Source organism: Octodon degus, unplaced genomic scaffold, assembly GCF_000260255.1.
Source record: "Octodon degus isolate 3935 unplaced genomic scaffold, OctDeg1.0 scaffold00018, whole genome shotgun sequence".
Classification (NCBI taxonomy): Eukaryota; Metazoa; Chordata; class Mammalia; order Rodentia; family Octodontidae; genus Octodon; species Octodon degus.
The window spans coordinates 22,019,201-22,038,655 of record NW_004524594.1 but is presented as its reverse complement, the minus strand read 5'-3'; the positions used below and the strand labels follow the sequence as shown (position 1 = coordinate 22,038,655).

At 54.2% G+C, this 19,455-nt stretch overlaps 3 protein-coding genes and 1 non-coding gene across 6 annotated transcripts; 1 reads left to right on the top strand and 3 right to left on the bottom strand.

Annotated features, from left to right (window-relative positions):
• Positions 1 to 1,401: 1,401 nt before the first annotated feature.
• On the bottom strand, positions 1,402 to 6,344 carry Rin1 (Ras and Rab interactor 1). Of its 2 annotated transcripts, none has more exons than XM_023710672.1 (11): positions 6,213 to 6,344; positions 5,756 to 6,041; positions 5,424 to 5,604; positions 5,219 to 5,333; positions 5,057 to 5,129; positions 4,855 to 4,946; positions 3,982 to 4,728; positions 3,424 to 3,729; positions 3,060 to 3,191; positions 2,780 to 2,931; positions 1,402 to 2,064 (listed from the first exon to the last, which is right to left on the bottom strand). In XM_023710672.1, exons 2-11 carry the CDS (start codon positions 5,836 to 5,838, stop codon positions 1,591 to 1,593), a joined length of 2,355 nt encoding a protein of 784 aa, XP_023566440.1. In that variant the 5' UTR covers positions 5,839 to 6,041; positions 6,213 to 6,344; the 3' UTR covers positions 1,402 to 1,590. The 2 variants fall into 2 exon arrangements, with proteins under 2 accessions (XP_023566440.1, XP_004627411.1); XM_004627354.3 differs by having other exon boundaries at positions 5,756 to 5,878.
• Positions 6,345 to 6,787: 443 nt separating this feature from the next.
• Brms1 (breast cancer metastasis suppressor 1) lies at positions 6,788 to 15,400 on the bottom strand. 2 transcript variants are annotated; one of them, XM_023710671.1, is made up of 10 exons: positions 15,279 to 15,400; positions 10,765 to 10,927; positions 10,607 to 10,697; positions 10,310 to 10,437; positions 10,021 to 10,100; positions 9,838 to 9,934; positions 9,286 to 9,378; positions 8,131 to 8,195; positions 7,670 to 7,709; positions 6,788 to 7,292 (listed from the first exon to the last, which is right to left on the bottom strand). In XM_023710671.1, the coding sequence occupies exons 2-10, from the start codon at positions 10,901 to 10,903 to the stop codon at positions 7,285 to 7,287; spliced, it is 741 nt and encodes a 246-aa protein (XP_023566439.1). In that variant the 5' UTR covers positions 10,904 to 10,927; positions 15,279 to 15,400; the 3' UTR covers positions 6,788 to 7,284. The 2 variants fall into 2 exon arrangements, with proteins under 2 accessions (XP_023566439.1, XP_004627410.1); XM_004627353.3 differs by having other exon boundaries at positions 10,765 to 10,910; positions 15,279 to 15,368.
• A 265-nt stretch (positions 15,401 to 15,665) lies between these two features.
• On the bottom strand, positions 15,666 to 17,982 carry B4gat1 (beta-1,4-glucuronyltransferase 1). The gene is made up of 2 exons (XM_004627198.2): positions 16,762 to 17,982; positions 15,666 to 16,529 (listed from the first exon to the last, which is right to left on the bottom strand). The coding sequence occupies exons 1-2, from the start codon at positions 17,815 to 17,817 to the stop codon at positions 16,338 to 16,340; spliced, it is 1,248 nt and encodes a 415-aa protein (XP_004627255.1). The 5' UTR covers positions 17,818 to 17,982; the 3' UTR covers positions 15,666 to 16,337.
• A 474-nt stretch (positions 17,983 to 18,456) lies between these two features.
• Positions 18,457 to 18,538, top strand: Trnas-gcu. The gene has a single exon. It is a non-coding gene; the product is annotated as a tRNA-Ser (tRNA).
• The last annotated feature ends 917 nt before the right edge of the window (positions 18,539 to 19,455 follow it).

Sequence of the window (19,455 nt, the reverse complement as noted above, 5' to 3'; positions counted from 1 at the left end):
GGACTGAGTGTGGGAATGAAAGGAAGGGTTTATAGAAGTCCCAGAGGTGGGGGCCCAGAAGTCCTGTTCCAGTTCCCAGCTTCTTAGTCTAAGCTCTATATCTGGTTCCTGGGGGTTCCCTGAGCATCCCCTCAGATATTCCAGGTCTTTCCTCTGGGATCAAGCCAGACACATCCTGTGTTAGATTCCCAGAAGCAGCCCTTTTTGCTTTGCATGGTCCCTCACTCCTAGTTGTTACACTCCAGTCAGTGGACAGGTCTTACTGAGCACTTATTGTGTGCTCACACTGAACAAGGCACTGGCAGAAAGGACATACAACAGAATAAATGGGAGGCTTCCTCCTAGAAAGGTGCTGGGCAGGCATGGGGGGAGTACAGAGTTGGGGAGCAGCAATTCAGTAGCCTAGTGAGGAATTCAGGAGCTCCATACCTGGGCTGTCAATAGGTTGTGTGAAAGCCTACCTCCACAATTTCTGCCTCCTGGTTATCATGTCATATGTGGGTTGATGTCCCTTTGTGCTCAGTTCATAAAAGGAGGGTCACGCAGACTGGTTGGGGTCCTCCTCCATACTGGGACAATTCTTTCCAGAGGAATGGTTTCTGAAAGGCTGGTATAACCTAGAACCCTAACTCCAAGGGACCCGAGGGCCAGTAATACCGGTCCTTCACTGTCCCCAGGCTGTCCTAAGGCTGCAGGTGATCAAGGACAGTGACCCCTGACCCCTGCCTTGGGCGCACCCTTGAGGCAACTTCCTAGGCCTTGTGCGCCCCCTTGTGGTCGGTGATTGATATTTTTATTTGTTCTGATTTGTCTCCCTTGGGGGTTGCCCTGGGCTTGAGGGCTGATTTAATGTGTGAACATGGCAGTTGCCTTTTTGTACTTCAAAGGGGCCAACGAGCCATGCCTTGCAACCCAACAAAGCTTTTATGACGGCCCAAAGTTTAATACAGAGAAAACAGTTTCAGAGCCTCCTTTCCATTCTAGTTCACCTCCCGAGGGCTCTCCTGGGTACCCAGATGGCCTTCCAATCCTGGGAGAAGGCTCCAACTTGGTGGTTTTTGTCCTAGAATGTGGCCTGCGGCCAATAACATTCTCAAGACTGATAGACTGAGAAACTCCTTGTAAGAGCCCTTTGGGCAGGGAATAGGCTCAGTGGAGAGAGCTGCTGAGAGCTGGCACTGTGCTGCCTCTTGGGTCCTCCAGGCACCAGAAATGACTGAGCCTTTCAGGGCCTAGAGGCCCCCGGTAACCCCTCCTGTACTCTTGTTGGGAGATGTATAGAGGGCCAGACCTCTGCACACCCAGCATGCCCGAGGCTGGGCCTCAGTTGCACTTTTCCTCTATTGGCCACACTCAGCCCAGCAGCCTGCAGAAGAACAAGAGACAAAGGACACAGAGTCTCTAAACCTCTCAACTTTACCCAAGTCCCCAGCCCCAGCAGATGTGCTCATGGAGCTAAGTATCAGAGGTGGTGGCAGACACAGGAGTGGCCTGGGGTTGGGGTGGCCACAGGCCTTGCTGAGTGGGCTGGTGGCGCTGCTGGCATTCTCTACAGGGTCCAGCCCCAGAAGACCTTCTGGTCCCTTCCAGCTACTCCTCTGTGGTCAGGCTTCCCTCAGTCTCTGCCTGCCCTGGCTGAACAAGGTCTCCTCCAGCTTGATGCTCTCCCTGCTCAGCAGCCTTACGCTCTCCCCAGCTGTCCTTGGGGCTGCCTTTGACCCCCATGTTCCCTTCTCTCTGGGCTTCTTTCTCCTCTTCCCGGCTGCCTGCTTCTGGCCGCCCACTACCCATCTCTTGTCTTGCATCCTCTTGGGTCTCAGGCCACTCTGCACGACGGTAGACGAGGTAGCCAGCTGTGGGAAGCCTGTGGGCCAGGGCTCCTGGGGGCAGGCGGTGGTAGCTCTGCTCCTTGTACAGGAAGAGGCCGAAAGCATTGGGCTGAGTCACTCGGAACTTGGTGGCACAGAGCTGGTTCAGAGTGGCAATTGAAACCCCCGGGGGCACAGCCAGGGTCTTGGAGGTACACCCACTGCTGGGATCCTGGTAAGCCACTCTGAGGAGATGCTGTACAAGACAAGTAAAAACAAGACTTAGTCCTGCCTGGTATGTGTCTGGTGCCAGAGACCGGTGACAGTGGCATAGGAATAGGGCTGGGCGAATTGGCTCCAGAGGTGGAACCAATCAACAAAATGATATCCATAGAAATTACTCATTCTGCACCAACTGGCTTAATCTCCATAGCCATCCCAGGGACCCATCTTATAGATGGGAAGATTAAAGCACAAAGAAAAGAATAACTTGCTCAAGGCCCCAGAACCAACAACAGGTAGAGCTAGGATGAACCCATGATCCAGGTGCAAGTTAGGACTTGCAAGCAAGGTTGAGAAGCATAAGGGCCAGGTGTGGCTGTCTCTGAGGACACCTAGACCACAGCCCAGATGTGACAACAGGCTGAAGCCTGATGACAGGGGAGGCAGAACCCTGGCTAAGGCTGGAGGCCAGGATTTGGGGCCCATGCCTGCTGCCTGTGTCTCTTTCCCACTCCATGTTGGTCTCAGCGCCCTATCTTCAAAACGCAGATAATCACTTCTCAGTTTCTGTGAAGACTAGGGAAGACTGCCCTAGGAGGGTCAGTCCAGCACAGGCTACACAGAGCACCCCCGCTAAGAGGATGCTGCTTCCACTGTGGGGAACAGAAGCAGGTGGGACCCTGTAGGAGGATGTCAGAGCCTGTCTGGGCCTGGCTGGTTGGGGGGATGGCATGGCGGGATGGTGTTACCTGGAAGCTGTGGGTAGCAGGCAGGCACCGCTGCTCCCAGAGCCTTAGAGAACGCTGCAGCTCCTGTGCAGGGCTCAGGGGGAGAGTGTGAGATTGGCTTAAGCTGCTCAGCAGGGCCAGGCTAGCCGACAGGCTGGTCAGGTAGTAGCCACCTGGGACACAAGAGGCCAGCATGCAGCTCAGGCAGGGTGGAGGTGACCAGCTTCCTGGCCCTACTTACTCAGGGCACAGCAGCTAAGGTCCCCCAGGCCCACCCAGGCAGGGAGGTGGCACCCCTCACCCTCTCCAGTGAGCAGGGAAGGCTCCAGAAGTTCCGACATATACTCAGCTTCCAGTAGGAGGTCAGGAAGGTCACACTGTGCCAAGACGAGGCTCAGCAGGGGCAGGAACTCATCAGCACCTGCACTCTCCCCTTAGGGACATGGGAGGAGACTTCAGGCTCCTATAGGGTCAAAATCTAATCTTTGCCTGAGACAGTGACCCCTTCCCTTTGTCTGCCAGCTCCAGGGCCATGGGATCACCCCAGCAATCACAGGCTGTACAGAGGCCTTACTTTTATCATCCAAGATGGGGCCCTGGGAGCCTCCCCCTTGGGGGGTTGGCTCTAAGTCAGGGGCCTGGGCAAGGGGCGGTGGGGAGCATACCTGCTTGGGTCCTCAGGGTTGTATAAAGCAACTTGCAGGCCTGCAGGAGCCGCTTGACCTGGGCACTGGGTGAGTAGGTGTGGAGCAGCTGCAGTAGTTTCTGGCGCACCTGCTCAATCTCCGCCAGGGAGGGCAGGCTCAGGTGAGAACTAAAGGCCCCAGGGCCCTGGGCCCGGGCCAGGCGGAGGCCCTCAACCAGGCGGCCAAGGGAGCCATCAGCAGAAAGTCGGCGCCGAAGGCGAGCTGTCAGGATGGGCCGGAGAGGCTTGAGCACGGAGTGATGCAGAGACTTCTCTAGGACATGTTCTGCCAGATGAGGGACAGATGGGGTCAGAGAAGGAGCAGAAGCTCCACCAAGCAGGAGGCCCTGAGGAGGACCAGGGTGGGGAAGAGGCAGAGGGTGGCAGCCACCCGAACAGCAGTGAGACAAAAGGGCCCATAAAGCAGCAGAGCAGCATCGGTGAAGCAGGCAGCACTACAGTGAGGCAGAGAAAAGTAGCTGGGGAAAAGCCGGAGGTAAGGGAGCCAGGGACCAAAGAGATCCAAGGAGGCCCTTACCGAGCCTCTTAGGGGGCAGCAGTTTCTCAGTCTCCAGCTCCGCGCTCAGCATGGCCCGGGCCCGGCTCAGTGCCTGGCGGATGCCTTGCAGTTCTTGGGGCTCCTGGTCAGCCCGCACCTGCGTCAGGAGATCCTGTACCAGCTGGCCTACACCTGTGTGTCTGTCTTGCACCAGTGCCGCAGCCACACGAACCACCTGCCGCTCAGGAGCCAGCAGGGAGCAGAAGGCAGAGCTCATGGACCTAAGCAGTGGCCGCCTGTGCCACCTGCGGCCCAGACTGGGGGAGACTGAGGGGCTGCCCTGGGACCCTGGCAGCCCCTCCTCTTCGGAGCTGCTAGGGGAGCCACATTCCACCTCCTGGAGCGAGGGCAGGGGTGGGAGGCTAGGGCTGGCGCCCCCTGGCACACGGTAACCCACGGAGCTCTCCCTCCGCAGTAGCTGTCGAGTGGGAAGCCTCTCAGTGTGGTTGGAGGATGCTCCCGGCATCACAGGGACTGGGGGAGGTGGCACAGCAGGTGGAGATAGGGGGCTAGAGGTCTCCGTGGACACGCGCACTTTGAAGCTCCTTTTGAATTTCTCGCGCTTGGTGGGGCCAAGGTCCCCTGGGAAGAGTGGATTGAAGAAGCACAGTGCAGCGCCAGTGCCCTGGTCCAGCTCATGTGGGGAACGGGCCTTCAGCCTGGGTGCTGGTGGGCCTTCAGACAGGGCTGGCTGAGCTTTGGTGTTGAGGGAGGAACTCCAGAACTCTAGGGACCAGAAAGCAATGAGGCCTCAGGGCAGGCTTGGAGAGGGCCCACTAAGGAGAGGTGTGGCACCTGCCCTTTCCCTCTCGGCCTCAGCTTCTCTGTGTGATGGATGGAGGGGACCCTTACCAATGCCCAGGTGGGAGATGGCCTCCAGCTCCTTGTGGGTGGCTGCCTGCTGGATGGCTCTGGGCAGTCCAAGAGGAAGGAGAAGGATGTCCCTGAGCCAGAGAGGGGTACAGACAGGAAAGAGGGATGCTCAGGTTGGGGGCAAGAGGATCTGAAGATCAGGGAGGGCAGAAGATACATGGTACCCTGTGGGGCGTCTCACCGGGTGTGACAGTAAGCGCAGATGAGCTGGACTAGGTCTGGGAACAGAAGCTCAGACCCCTCCAAAGAGACACCTAAGAGACACCGAGAGGAAGGTCGTTTGCTGCCTTCCCCTCCCACCCCCCAATTTCCAGCCCCTTCCACCCAGGCTGGCCCCTCTCACCACCAGGACTCTCCTGGATGTAGTGGCTAGAAACGAAGGAGGGGCCACTGGCCTCTGGCAGCCGCACACACAGGGCCTGGCACTGGCGGGTGTTAGATTTCCGCACCAGGAATGTCTGCAAGTGGCTGAGGTCAGGAGGCCAGGGCCTCACCATCTAGCCTTTCTCCCTCCCACCCTCAGTGGCCTGGGGCCCCCCAAGACTCACCCCTGGAGGTTCAGTCCTCAGCACATGCAGGGCTGCTGCAGCATTGGCCCGAAGCTGTAGCCACACAGGCCGGGTGAGCAGCAGGCGCTCCCGAAGGCTCACAGTGCGTGTAGACCGCTGGGGCCCACCTGCCTGACCCCCACTGGCATCAGGTACGTCGTAGAGTGGGTCCTGGGGTGGCCTGAGGCCGGGTGGCCACAGCTGAGCAGGGCCAGGGCCCCCATGCCCAAGCCCTTCCCAGCTTCTGGGTCCCCTCCTCCCTTGCCCCCAGATGGACTTTTCCCTTGCAGTCCCTTCCCTCCCCACCGGGCCACCTTTCCAACTTGACTAACTTTTCTCTCTCCAAGTGTCCATGGGCGAGGCTTGGGCTGGGGGCTCTGGGATGGTGTGCCTCTGGCTCTCCCGGGTCTTCCATGGCTAGGAGCTTCTTCTTTCCCTCTGTTAGGCTTCTCCTTCTGTTAGGACTCAGGAAGAGAATTCAGCCTCCAGGCACAGGCGCATACATTCCCAGCGGTGAGTAACACTTCCTGAGGGCGGTTCTGCCCTGTCACACCCCATCAATTAACTCTTCTGTGTCCACTCTGCCTGGCCAGTGCCCCAATTCTTCTCTGTTCTAGCCTGGAGGGCACAGGATCACCTTCCTGCTAGTGCAGTGCTGGGAGCCCCAGCTCCAGGGTGCCTCTTCCACACAGTTCTTTCTGAAGCCTCCTCCCCCTATGTAGCAAGGGTTGGGAGGGGTTAAGCAGGGCCCACCCCATCCCTGAAGACCAGGCCACACCCCTGGGTCACCTTAAGTCTGTGGTCAGTTGCTCATCTTTCCCTGCCTTGGGTGTGGGGGATCAGCCTTGCAGGAGAGCACCCCCTACTGGTCACAGATGACTCATTCCTGAACCTAACTTGGGTTTTGGGATTTCAGGTTGCCAAGGAGAAAGGATGCTGTGTCTCTATGGAAACCAACCCCTTTGCTTAACTGAGGTTCTGGGGGTGGTTCTGACTAGAGCTAACCAGGGGGAGTGTGGCGGCGAGGTTGTCAGCACATGGTGCTGCGGTTGGCTGCTGCCCACGCACAGGCCCTGCCAGCCTGCTTGCCAATCTGCCAAGCAACTGGGGCAGGTGCAGACTTGACCCAGCCTCCAATCACATGCACCAGGCCCTTCCCCGGCTGAAGCCACGTGCTTCATGTGTGCCAGGCTCTGCCTGTGCCACATGTAGTTTCTAACTCTAGGCCCAACCTGCTTCTCTAGCCTATACCACAAGTCAGAGTACCCCAAACTGTAGGGACTCCAGAAGAGTTGGCCTGCCTCAGGCACTCCCCACGGAAGATGCAATTCCCTTCCTGGGTAAATGAGACACTTTGGTCATGCCAGAGTTCCAGAAAAGGTTTTAATTCCAGTTCTTGCAATGTGGGAGGCAGATACCAGGAATGGCCCTGAGAACAGCTGGGGAGCCTGGCTACCACCTCCAGCTGTAGACAGACCTTCAACATAGTATTTCTGGCTTAGAGTTCCTGTGCTGGAGGACCTAGTTCCTGGGTTAGTGGCTGGGGTCTCCACATCTGAGGTCACCAAGAGGAATGTTGCTTTGGCGTAGGACAGAGCCCATCTCCTTTGTCACTGACAATGAGGGGTGGGTGGGTTTAGGGATAGACAGCAGTCCTGCTGGGACCAGGTGAGCTCTACAGCTACAGCTGTGCAGGCTGAGGAGGGGTCCAGAGAGAGAAGGCTGGAGGGGCGTCTGCAGCAGCACTGGCGAGCTGGCTGGGCTGCCCCTGGGGTGTGCCTATTTGCCTTTTGCAGGAAAATTTGAATCCTGAGTATGGTGCCAGCTGTTCCAAGGGATCCCCTGGCTGTGAACAGCAGTGTCAGGGTCCTGGGGGTATGCAGGAAGAGAAGTCATTAAGAAAAAGTTAAGCCAAGGAGTAGGCAGCCACTTCCTGAAGGGGACCTAGGAAGTGCCTCCTCTGGGAGCCCGTATTCCAGGAAGCACTCCAGGCAGCCCTGACCCATCCTGGCCAGGGCTGTATTTCATCTCTACATCATCTAGCTCCATCAGTCTAGAGCTTCCTCCTCCCAGTCGCTGCTCTCCAAATTCCCACAAACCCCTCAGCCCGAATCTGGGCCACTAATTGTTGTGGCCCATTTCTCTCTGGGCTCATTCCCTTCTCTCTAGGCCAGACTGGGGGTGAGGGCTGGGGTGTGTGTTAATGGCAAGGGGAAAGGGAGGCAGGAAGCAACCATGGCTCTTACCATCTGCTTTTCTTTTCTGAGGGGACACTGCTGCCCTGGCCTGCATAGAAGAGAAGCCCCCTGTGAGAGCCCAGCTTGGCAGTACCCACTCCCTGCTGCTCTGACTGGTGGGAGATGCAGGAGTTGGAGTGGCACTGAACTTTGGGAGCATGAGGTCCTTTCTAGGCAGAGCTCTGGGGTGCCTCCTATTGAAGGCCCAGCCAGCCATGTTATCCTCCCCACTTCTTCCATCAAACCTGCCCTGGAACAAGACCTCTGGGATGTGGGCACCCCAGGGTAAAGCACAGGGCAGAGAAGCCACAGGCATTAAGGAAGACAGAAGAGACAGCCAAGGCAACACACATTCCTTGCTCTAGCAGAGGACCATGAACTGCTAAAATGCCAGGGCACCTGGACAGAGGATGGTTGCTGAACAGTAGGCAGGAAATGGGGGTAGGCGATAAGGGAAACAGTGGACTCACCTTTTTGATAGCCGTCCAGTCCTCCAGGATGTCAATCTCCTGTAGCATGTATACAATATAAGGGCCTATGACAGGGGTCAAGGAAGCAGAACAGCCATGGAGGGGGCAGGTACCAGGCCCTCAGCCTGGTAGGCTGAGGTGGCACTCCCTGGTAGGCTGAGGTGGCACTCAGAAGTGGTACACAGATTAAAAATAAATAAATAAATAAATAAATAAATACAGCCAGCCCCACCCCCTGGTGGGCTGAGCTGGCCACACACACACACACACACACACACACACACACACACACACACAAATAAAATTAAAAAAAAAAAGTACACAGAAAGTGCTGAGAGCCTGAGTCCACGCACAAGCCCACCTTTTACCTCTGTACCTCCTGGCTCTCAGCCTATTTCAAGGAGCCCACAGAAGGTACCAATTCCCTTCCTGCCTTCTCCAGCATCTGCAGGGTCCTGTTTCATCTGGCCTTCTGTCATTAACTGTCCCCTTGCTGAGTGACATCTTCTACCTGAAGACAGAATCTAGCCTCTTCCATCCTAAAAGCCATCCTCCCTCACACCGGCATGAGGTCTCCACACTTTCATCCCACCGCTTGCTCCTTCGGGGATGCCTCTCAGGTCCTTCCCTCTTGGCCTCCATCAGCTCATCTCTATGTTCTCAGGACTGAAGAGACAGGAAGCCAGACTGAAAGGCTCCTCCCAAGGGGGGCAGAAGCAGCAAGAGCACAGGGAAAAGAAAAGCCACAGACATTGGGGGAGACAGGAGAGGCAACTTTTGGGATGACATTGAGCAGGCAGGGAGTAAGAGGAGAGGGAATGGTTGGGCCGAAGGTTGAAGTCTGGGACTTCCTGTAGCTGAGACTGGGAATATGGAGGAAAAGCTAGGGGGTCCTCAAAGACTGATTCCCTACTTAGGAAGTTATGGTGAGTCATTAGGCTTAATTTTTTATTTTCCTCGGATCCATATAGCTAGGGGGCACCCAGGAACCCCAAACTATTCCTGACAGTTGGACTGGCTTGAGAAGTCATGTGATACTGAATGGCCATAAATGTGTGCTGCCTGACTCTTTCATGTTACCTCTAAGCCCCTCCTGAGTCTGCAGCCTGCCATGACATCCAGGCCAGTGCTGTGCCACCTTGGGTGGAAGGATACCAGAGACGAGAGGTGCCTTCTTCCTCTTGCTAGGTGGCAGCGAGTCCCAGGTCCTGGAGTTGCCTCTGGCATGCAGTTTGTCATCCCACCATTCTGTGGCCCCAGACCCACAGTCAGGATCAGGGGACCAGCACACAGGCTGGGGCCTCTGCTTATCACATGGGCCACCTGCCCCACCCCCAACTCCCTCATCACCACTCAGGCCAGTGGACTGACTCAACTGTCCCATCCCTTAGGACTGTCCAGGTCCTGGCTGAATAGCAGTACCAGCACAGGGAAGAGGCTACCACCTTCTTGTAAGCCATGGTTTCTTCATTTGTTGAGGAGACTGAGATAAAATCAATTCCTACCTCTCCAAGACCCCATATAAACAGAGGTGCTGTGGGCATGGAGGGTACTATGGCTATCATACATGTGTGGGGTCAGGTGACCCTGCTGTGTGCTAGATCCTGGACTAGGCCTTTTCCAGGCCTCAATGAGTCCTCACAGCGACCCCAGGAAGCAGAAGCCCAGAGAAGGGTGGGTACAGGCAGAGCTGGGCCCCTGCTTCACCTGAACTGATGTCCAGGCTCTGGCGATCCTCCTCCAGCCTCTGGATCCGCTCCTGCAGCTCCCCCTGGAGTGTGTCATAGAGCAGCAGCTTCTCGCTCTGGAAGAGGCGAAGATGCTCAGCTGGGCACCACCCAGTGACCTCAGCCTCGCCCACCCTGCACAGGTCCCTGGGCCTTAGCTCACCTCCAGGTGCTGCTTGGCTCCCTGCAGTTCACACTCGTACTTATTTCTAATCACATCCAGACAGAAGCCTTTGTAGATTCCTAGAGAGACAGAGACAGACAGACAGACAGACAGAGAGCAAGAAAGAGAGCGAGAGCGAGCACAAGAGTGAACAAGAGTGACAGCCCTGCTTAGATGGGGGCCCAGGGCCCAAAAGGGAGGGTGAGATATTCCAGAGGACAGGGAGTGGCTGGGCAGGGATAAAAATGGAAGGGGCTATGTTTTGGGAAGGCACAGGACAGCCACGGACCTGCCACCTGGATGCGAATCTTAAGACTCTGCTGCAGTCCCCCAAGAGGCTCTGTATACTCAGGGGCTCTCTCGGCCCCTACTTCCTCTAGCCTCAAGCGCAGCTGACTCAGTCGCTCCCTGAACAACCTGGGAGGTGAAAGGTAGTCAGACAACCCTGTGTCTCCCACAGCTCTTGGGCAAATGTTGCCATGAGGGCCGTGAGTTTGGTACTCGTCACTCTGGGCATCAGTCCCAAGCCTCCTGCCTCCTCGCCCCAGCTACCCTGTGACCTAGCCTGAGGCATCCATGTGCTCACTTCTCCTTTAGCTCCGAGAACTGCTTCTCCAGGTCCAGCATTTCATTGACACACTCACTGCGGCGCCGCTCATAGTCCTCGTCATCCATCTCTGGAAAAGGAGACTGGTTAGGGCTGGCTGGCTCTGGAGCATGGGCAGCCATGAGGGCGCGGCTCACCTGAGCTCTCCTCTTCTGACTCTGTCTGGCTGCCACTCCGTTCCTCCTCACTCTCTTCCTCTTCCCCATTCATCTCAGCAGCCGAATCACCCTCTACTTCCATCTCTTCTGTGTCTTTGCTTGGAGGCTGGACAGGCATTTGGTCTCTGGAGGAGGGGTGCAGCTGTCACAGGAAGCCTGAGCTTCAGCAGGCTGTGTGTGGGGAGGGAGTCTGTATGGGAGAGGTAACTGGCCTCACACCAGTAGCATCTTCACCTCTCACATGGAAATGCTCATCCCCTTAGATGTTGCTGCCGATCCCAACCCTGGAAATACTGGCTGAAGATCTGATCCACTGATGGGGAGGGTCATGGGCGGGCTCCCCAGTGGCAACTGAACTGGGCCTAACTTGACTCAAGGCCCTTAACAGAGTGGACTCCTTTACGCCATCTAATAGCCAGTTCTCCTACTTCCATTACACTTCCTATGCCCAAGTGGTTTATTTGGACTACAACGTCTTCTGTGCCTCTTCCCAACACTCTACAATACTCTTGCCTTCTGCTGTGTCTGGGGCCCCAGGGACCCCAGGGCCTCACTGCTCCCCTCACTGTCTTCTCTTGGCAGAAACTATGTGTTGAAAACTCGAGTTCCAGTACAAGTGTTCAGAGATGTGACCTGTGAAAGGTGATTAGGTCTGCTCTCATGAATGGACTCATACCACATTACAAGAGTGACCTAGTCTGGCAGTGGGTTCCTGATAAAAGGTGACTCTGGCCTTGTCCCTTCTGTCTCTTACCCTGTCACCTGATACCATGGGATCAAGCAGAAAGAAGGCTCTTGAAGATACTTGAGTCCCTAAACTTTGCACTTCCTAGCTTCCAGAACTCTTACAAAATCTTTTATTTTTTAAAAAATTTTATTTATTATTTATGTGTGTGTGTGTGTGTGTTGCCAGCTCAGCCCACCAGGGGGCGGGGCTGGCTGGCATGTGGTGCTGGGGGATTGAACCGCAGTCCCTGTGCTTTGCAAAGCTTGCTCTAAGTAGATGCTTTAGACCACTGAGCCATCTCACCAGCCCTACAAAATCTTTTATTGTTTTGTTTTTGTTTTTTGGTGGAACCAGGGATTGAACTCAGACCCTTGCTCTTGCCAGGGAAGCGCTTATTCTGCTGAGCCATCTCCCCGGCCCTTCCTACAAAATCTTTTAAAAAGAAAGAAATCTCTGTTCTTTCTAGATAGTATTACCCAGTCTAGTTTTTTTTTTTTTGTGTGTGTGTGCATATGTGTTTATGGTGTGAAGACTTGAACCAAGGACCTCACACATGCTAAGCATAAGTTCTACCACTGAGTTACTCTCTCAGCCCTCAAGTATTGATTTTTCAAGACAGAGTCTCGCTATGTACTTAGTTCAGTCTGGTCTTGAACTCACTACATAGCCCAGGCTGGGTCTGAACTCACAGTGATCCTGATTCAGCAACGATTTTCCTGCCTCAGCCACCCGAGTGTTGGGATTACAGACATGTACTACCACACCTTGCTTCTTTTGCTCTATTAGTGTACCTCTTAATCTTACTGAAACTGATCCTATAATTAAGGACTTCCTTGTGGCTGTCACACTACCTCAGGGCTCATTTCCAGATCTTACAAGCACTTTTTTACTTGGAGACTGGGCTTGAACTTGCAATCCTCTTGTATCTTCAAGATACAAGAAGTCACTCAGTGACCCAGAGTGCTAGTGGGTTTTTTTGTGTTTTTGTTTTTTTAAAAATGTATTTGGTACAGGGTCTCACTATGGCAGGTTGGACTCATGGTGATCATCCTGCTCCCAGCACTGGGATCACAGGCGTGCGCCACTATGCCCAGACTTTGGCTGCTCAGCCCACCCTGGGGGTGGGGCTGCTATGGCGTGTGGCGCCTGATTGAACCTGTGGTCCCTTGCCTGAGCAGGCCCTTTAGTTCGCTATCTTGCTGGCACTTTTTTTTTTTTTTTTCTTCCCTGAGACAGAGTCTTACTATGCAGTTTGGGTTGGCCTTGTGCTCACTTTTGTAGCCCTTAGGCTGGTCTGGAACTGCAGATATCCTCCAGGCTCAACCTCTGGAGTGCTGGGAATACAGGCATACCTTACCACAGCTGCTTCCAGGCCGCACGGTGGACACCTACATCTGGGGCTGAGATGGCGCGTCCCGGGGACCACAGGGCATATGGGGCTGGGAATCGACTCAGGTCCTTGTGCTTGCCAGGTAGGTGCTTATGTCTCTGAGCTATCTCTTTGGCCTGTGTGTGCCATTATACATGGTCTACAGGGTCTCACTACACAGATCAGACTTGTAGTGATTCTCCTGTTTTCAGCCCCCAAGTGCTGGGACTATAAGCATTCACCATCACGCCCAGTCTCAATCACCATTTTAGCATGCCCCAGGGTCAGGGCCAGCACGGCATGCCAGAAATCGAACCCGGGTCCCTGTTTCTGCCTAAGCAGCTCTTTAATCCTCTGGCCAGCCCTTTTAATGCTTATCTTAATTGGCCTTTCAGCAACATTGAACACTCCTAGATATTCTTTCTTTCATTCATTCATCTGATAGTTATTGAGCACTTAGGTATCATCAGCTACTGTGGTACAACTGTGACAGACTTTGACCTCAGAGGACTTACAAATTCTGGTTGAGGTGGCAAAGAATTACGATATAAGGAGAATTACATCAGACGTTTGTGGGAGGGGATTCTAACCAGGACCTGGCTATAGCAGTGAAAGCTTCTGAGGTTGATGAAAGATGAACCTGGGGGAGGCCCTGAGTTCATTGAGGGAGGAAATATTCTTGGCAAAGAATGCAAAGGCCCAGAAATGGGAAGGGGAGGGGCTGGAGGACCCAAGGGTCTGACCTTCAACAAGACCTGGGCTGCAGATCAGTCATCAGCATTCAGCAAGTTCTCCAAGCAATCAGTTGGTGTGGCCAGGAAGGCAGAATGTGGAGAGTAAGAAGGGCTATATGGTGGAACTCCCACAGTCAGTAAAGGGCTAAATCGGAAACTAAGGAGGAAAACCCAAAGTAACAAAGAAAGAATTTCAAAAGAAAGGAATAGTGATTCCTAAGTGCTAAAGGTACCAAGAGATCACTACAGAGGAAGACTAAAGAATGCTCTTTGCAGATTTTCTCTGTCATCTGAGGGCTATGCAACTGTCAATCTCTTTCTGGGTTTTTTGGATTTTTTTTTTTTTTTTTGTATTTTAGGGAAGGGTCTACAGGGTGTTCAGGGTCTCACTACTAGATTGGACTGACTCATCGTGATCCGCCTGTTTACCGCCTCCCAAAAGCTGAGATTACAGGTGTGCGCCACCACGCCTAGTCTCAATTGCCCTCTCAGGGTGCCCTGGGGGCGGGCGGCACCTGGATTGAATCTTCTGCCCCTGCACCTGCTTGAAGGTGCTTTAATCCAATGAGCTATTTGACTGGTCCAATCTGTCTCTGTTGTTGAGGAAGGATCTTGCTATAGTTCAGGCTGGCCTTGGGCTTACTATATAGCCCAGGGTGATCTTAAATTCATAGTGATCCTCCTGCTTCAGCCTTCTGAGTGCCAGCATCACTGCTGTTCTTCCAACCTCTCTGCCTACTGCTTTGCAGGCCCTTAAGATAGTGTGAACGCCACTCCCATTCCCTTCAGGAAGCATTCTGTTTACATCTCCTACTGTCCATTCTCACGTCATTGTTCTACCAATGTGTGTGGCAGCCTTACTAGGGTAGGAGTTGCATTGTGCTCCTTGCTCACCTAATGCACTACTGGCTCACCTGATGAAGAGCTGCAGATACAAATTACATAAAACAAGTTTTCAGTGCAGGCGCCTGTAATGGTGACCAACATTCCTTGACACTCATTCAAGTAGGGTGCTGTCCCTGGCCTATGGACTTTAGACACATTTTTGAATGATTTCACTAATGATCTGAGCCTGACCTGAAAATCGGCCTCATTTTTCCGATTCTCCGATCTCAGTTCCCACCACCGGCAATACCTCCTCACTGTTAAGTGTATGCAACTTGTCAGAAGCGGTGCTAAATTGTACCTCTTCCAGAAAGCGCGTCTCTCTTGCAGGTGACTCTGATTGACTCCTAACTAGTCACAAACTCCCCTCTTTAACCCGGGTGCAAAAACTAGAAAACCATTCCTGATCGAGAGTTGAAAAGACTGCAGGATTTAAAGATGGAAAAATCACACTCCAAGTGCTGTGCACATGCAATTTACGTCTCTAGACAGTAAGCTCCTCGAGGGCAGGCTTCCACAGAAGGCAGACCCCCTCCCCACAATCACAGAGGCCAACTTAGATTTTCTCAGGCTCTCCGGGAGCCTTCCACCTCGTTCTACCTTCAGGTACGCCGGCGCGGGCTAGAGAACAGAGGGATGTTCCGCGGTCAGCTGCGGCCCTGCGGTCCCGCGCGCATCACGCCGGTTAAGTCTCTCCGCTCTCTCGGGAGGAGATTGTGTTCGTTCCTACCGGCTGATCAGAGAGGTCAACCCAGGCAGCAGGTATGGCGATACGCACCGCGGGATCTGTGGCCTCCGGCCTCACGTCCGACTCCCTGAGAGGTGATCGAGTCCTTCTTTTGGCAACCGCTACTGGGCTCCCGGAAGCTCTATGTAGGTCCCTCTTTCCCCGGGAGGCGGGGCCTACGGGCATTTCCGTGTACATCATCAAGAGGCGCTGATCTTGGAAGCTTGCGATTGGCCAACTGGGTTGGAGGTATGCTGGGATACCGCGGGTCGGTGTCCATAGCAACCGGGAGACATCCACACAGGCCTTCGCTTGGCGGGGAAGACCTGTGTGATTTCTTGACTTTACAGCAAGCAGCCCTTGGTCCTTGGCCACCTCCCCACAGCGCGTAAGGGGAAAACCCGGGACCCTAGCTCAGGAGAGTAACAGAACCAGCTGTGGATGTGAACACTCGTTTATTTACACATTGTCATTCGAAGGCAAATAACCAGCCCAGGCCGTCAGAGGGTACAGATCTCAGATTGTCCCACATAGAGCCTGCAGATCATTCCCTCCCGAGAGCGCCCGAGGGCGGAGGCCCGGAAGAACCGTGAAGTTTAGGTTTCGGCCCAAGAGTTAATAATTAAATTCTATGCTTTCATCTTTTCTTTCCAAAAGGCCCGTTTCAGTAAGTACTCAGACTTCTCAGCTCTGTTCCAGTCATACCTTTTACTCTCTTACTACCCATTCACCCAATATTGTTAATAACAATAATAACAATAATAATACTGTAATAATATTAATACTTCACATTTGTACGAAGCTTACAGAATGTTTTCACATACAGCATCTCATCTGAGCCTCCCAAGAGTTCTGTGAGGTAGGCATTCTCACCTCCCTTTTTACAGACAGGGTAACTGAGGCTCAGAGAGGTAATGGGATTTGCTCAAGGCCACACAGCTAGTTAGTGGTAAAGCTAGGACTTAATCCCAGCACCCCATATTTAAGTCCAGTGTTTCAACTCCACAGCTACCTCTGTAAAGTGGAGTGACATTTCTTACCCCAGTCAGGCCTGAGGTGTGGCCTGAGGAGCCAGAGGCTGAGACTTCTCAGACTAGGGAAGGGAAGGACTCAGCAGCGTCGGGGAGAGTTGGGGTACTTGGCCTTCAACTCCTGTTTGAATTGGCGGTAAAGGATCTTATTGTGTTGATTTTCAGCTTCCTTTTGGGGATGGAACTTCAAGGCTTCTTTGAAGCCTTTATGAACCAAAAAACCTTCATTCAGCACCTCAAAGTCAAACCCTGCCACGTGCAGTTCACAGGCCTGTAGAGGGAGAGACAGGTCAGCAAAGTTTGATGACATTTCCAGGACCCAAACAAGCATCTCTAAAGCCACACTCCAGCTTTCACACCTCTCTGAAGGCATCTTGGAACTTCCACCCAGCCACTTCCCAAACTATGATCTCTCCTCTATCACTGCCTCTTTTCCATCATCCCATTTCTGATCCCATGCCCCCTCATAACCATTTCCCCCCTTCCCTTTCCCTTTTAGGCACCTGGCTGATGCGATTGAAGCCGTACTGCCGAAAGCGCTCGTCAAAGTTAGGCACCTTGCCTCCAGCCACGTAGAAAGGCTCCCAGGGGTCCTGCCAAGGCACCACGTAGGCAGGTCTCAGTAAGCTTTCTTCGGGCAGGTTGACCCAGCGGGAGTAGTTGGTGGGTGCCTGGCAGGGTGTGCAGAGCCCATAATAGAAGGGCCGCACCTCCCCCACCTGGTAGAGCTGCAGCAGCTCTGCCTTATCCATGGGCATGCGGCGGGCACGGCGGATCTCGAAAGCTGGCACCACTAGGGCTGTTCCCCCCCACTGGTTGCTCTGATCCAACATTTCCCGCAGGCCTCTCCATAGCCCCTCGCTGGGCACCATGTCCATATCGATCACCAGAGCATAGTTGGCCCCCTCTCGAGCCAGATTCCTCAACAGGTTGTTGGGGTAGGAGACGTTGGTGCCCAGTGCGTAATTGATCCCAGGTTGGGCCACCTTGGCTAGCTTGTCAAAGACCTCTTGGCAGGAGCGAAGTAGAGCAAATTCTCCCGGCTCCCGGGGGTCAGGCACTGCGGCCTCATAACGTGAGGGGCACACAAGATGCATGGCGACCCTGGCGCGCATGTCGGGGCAGTGGCTGCTCAGAGCATAGGCCAGCACGGTGGCCAGCTGCGCCTCTTCCTTAGTGGCTGCAAACACTGAGACGGACAGTGGGCCCTCCCAACGCTCCAGCAGGCCCGATAGGTGCAGCAGGTTGTCTACGCTGGCATGCGTAGCCAGGATCACATCGTTGGGGTCCATGGTGGTCTTTAGGAGGCCCCGATAGACGCGGTAATCGCCACTTGAGTCCAGGACGCCTCCGGAGGCCAGCGCGGTGCGGAGCTGCGCTTTGACTTGGTCCACTGATCGCGGGGACGGCGGGAAGAACTCAAAGTATTGCTCCTGCTCCTCCTGCCCGTGCAGTCCGGACAGCAGCGACAGGTAGAGCAGCTGGAGCATCGCCACGAGCATAAGTGCGGCCAGCAGCAGCTGGTAGAAGGCGCATCGGATGGCGTAGGACATCTGCATGGTTCCAAGGGCTCGGGGCGCACAGCAGGAACCACCGGGCTGCGCAGCAGGGACCACAGGGCCTCGGTGTCTACTCAAGTCTAACAGCGACCGCACGCCCGGATTTACCGCAGCCTGCCGAGCGCACCCGAGGCGTCCCGAAGCGAACCGAGCCCCGCGCACAACCCCCCCACCCCCACGCAGTCGGCCTGCGCTTGTCTCTGGGAGCTCGAGCGCGCCCTCTGCGGGACAGGAGGAGCCACTGTACCCGCCGCGGGCTTTGCAAATGTCGATCCTGCCACGATCCCGCGGCTTGGCCGCCACCGCCACTGCCACTGCCACTGTGCCCGCGTGCTCAGGGACATGCACCTCTTCCGCGCGGTTATTGTGCAACCATCTGTACCTAGTGCATCTTGCAACCCAGGCGCGCACACCAGGACTCGGAAGGGAAATTGTGTTTAAAAACTCCGCGGCAGCTTAATGAAGAATGGCGCGGCTCCTGGCAAAAGCGCGCTCCCAAAAACAAAACAGTTCCTTTCCATTGTTTTTTTTCCCCTCTCTTGAGTCCTACCGGGCCGGTGGTAAGAGGTGAATGATAGGAAACCGAAGGTTCGGAGACGATGAGAGATAAACAAATGTGGAAAGAGAGAGTAGGCGTGGGACGAGGTGGCCGAGTGGTTAAGGCGATGGACTGCTAATCCATTGTGCTTTGCACGCGTGGGTTCGAATCCCATCCTCGTCGGTTCTGTTTTACAGAGGAAGGTTTCTTAATTTTCTACATCTGGCCCATCTGAATGCAACGAGCTAACTGAAAAACAGTGGAATTCTGCCCAAATCTTTGCCCTCTTCGTATTTGTGCACCAGGCATCTCGCTCATGTTCACTCACCAGGTATCACAACCTTCCGGACAGGATCCAGGTGGGTGTGGTTTGTTTCTCCTTATGAAGAGGACCCAGGAGTCTGGCAATTATGACTGAAACTGGGATTTTGAGTAGTGGCAAATTGTGGGCTAATATTATCCTCTGCAGGAAATAGAGGCTTCTTTCAGAGGTAGGGGGTCTCTCAATTTGGCCTACTGATTTATATTTTGCAGCTTGGTCCACTAACACCTACCTTCTCTCTGACAGAGGCTGAATAAGGCATAGGGGCCCTGGATCTGCAGGTACTGTCCTTGAAGGTTTTCATAGCCAGCAGGTGCCAGGACAGAGGAGGAAGGCAGGTGATACCTGGCTAGGAGAGAGGATGTTGTAGCAGAAGGGAATATAGGTGATAGAATAGGTCTGCTGGTGGTTTCATTATAGTCCACCCTCTGGCTCTTCCCAGGGATTACCGTTCGACTTATAGTTCTCTTGAGAACCAGAACCAACAGTGTACATGTGACCGAGTAAGTGATCGAGTTGGCTGCTGTGACTATTGGGGCTAGCGAGTTGGAACTGTACAGAGCAGGCTAGCAGGCTGGAGATCAGGGAATAAGCTCAGGTCTGAAGGCTAAGTCTGAGGACCACCGGGAGGTAGATTTACCTCTTTTATAAGGCCTTCCGCTGAAGGGACGAGGCACATTCACATTATAGAAAATAATAAGGTATAACGAGAAATATGTATTTGGTCTCTGTTCCTGGTTCCTAGCACAGTGCGCCTAAGTCTTTTGGAATTTCCTGG

Bases quoted from the DNA above. Each gene is read 5' to 3' on its own strand.
- B4gat1 (XM_004627198.2), bottom strand. From the start codon at position 17,817: ATGCAGATGTCCTACGCCATCCGATGCGCCTTCTACCAGCTGCTGCTG. The intron at 16,530-16,761 runs GTGCCTAAAAGG...CTCCCTCTACAG, and splicing joins GCTTCAATCGCATCAGCCAG to GCCTGTGAACTGCACGTGGC.
- Rin1 (XM_023710672.1), bottom strand. From the start codon at position 5,838: ATGGAAGACCCGGGAGAGCCAGAGGCACACCATCCCAGAGCCCCCAGC. The intron at 5,130-5,218 runs GTGAGAGGGGCC...GGTGTCTCTTAG, and splicing joins CATCCAGGAGAGTCCTGGTG to GTGTCTCTTTGGAGGGGTCT. The intron at 4,947-5,056 runs GTGAGACGCCCC...TCTCTGGCTCAG, and splicing joins TGCGCTTACTGTCACACCCG to GGACATCCTTCTCCTTCCTC.
- Brms1 (XM_023710671.1), bottom strand. From the start codon at position 10,903: ATGCCTGTCCAGCCTCCAAGCAAAGACACAGAAGAGATGGAAGTAGAG. The intron at 10,101-10,309 runs GTCCGTGGCTGT...CTGTCTCTCTAG, and splicing joins GATTCGCATCCAGGTGGCAG to GAATCTACAAAGGCTTCTGT. The intron at 9,935-10,020 runs GTGAGCTAAGGC...CGCCTCTTCCAG, and splicing joins GAGCCAAGCAGCACCTGGAG to AGCGAGAAGCTGCTGCTCTA.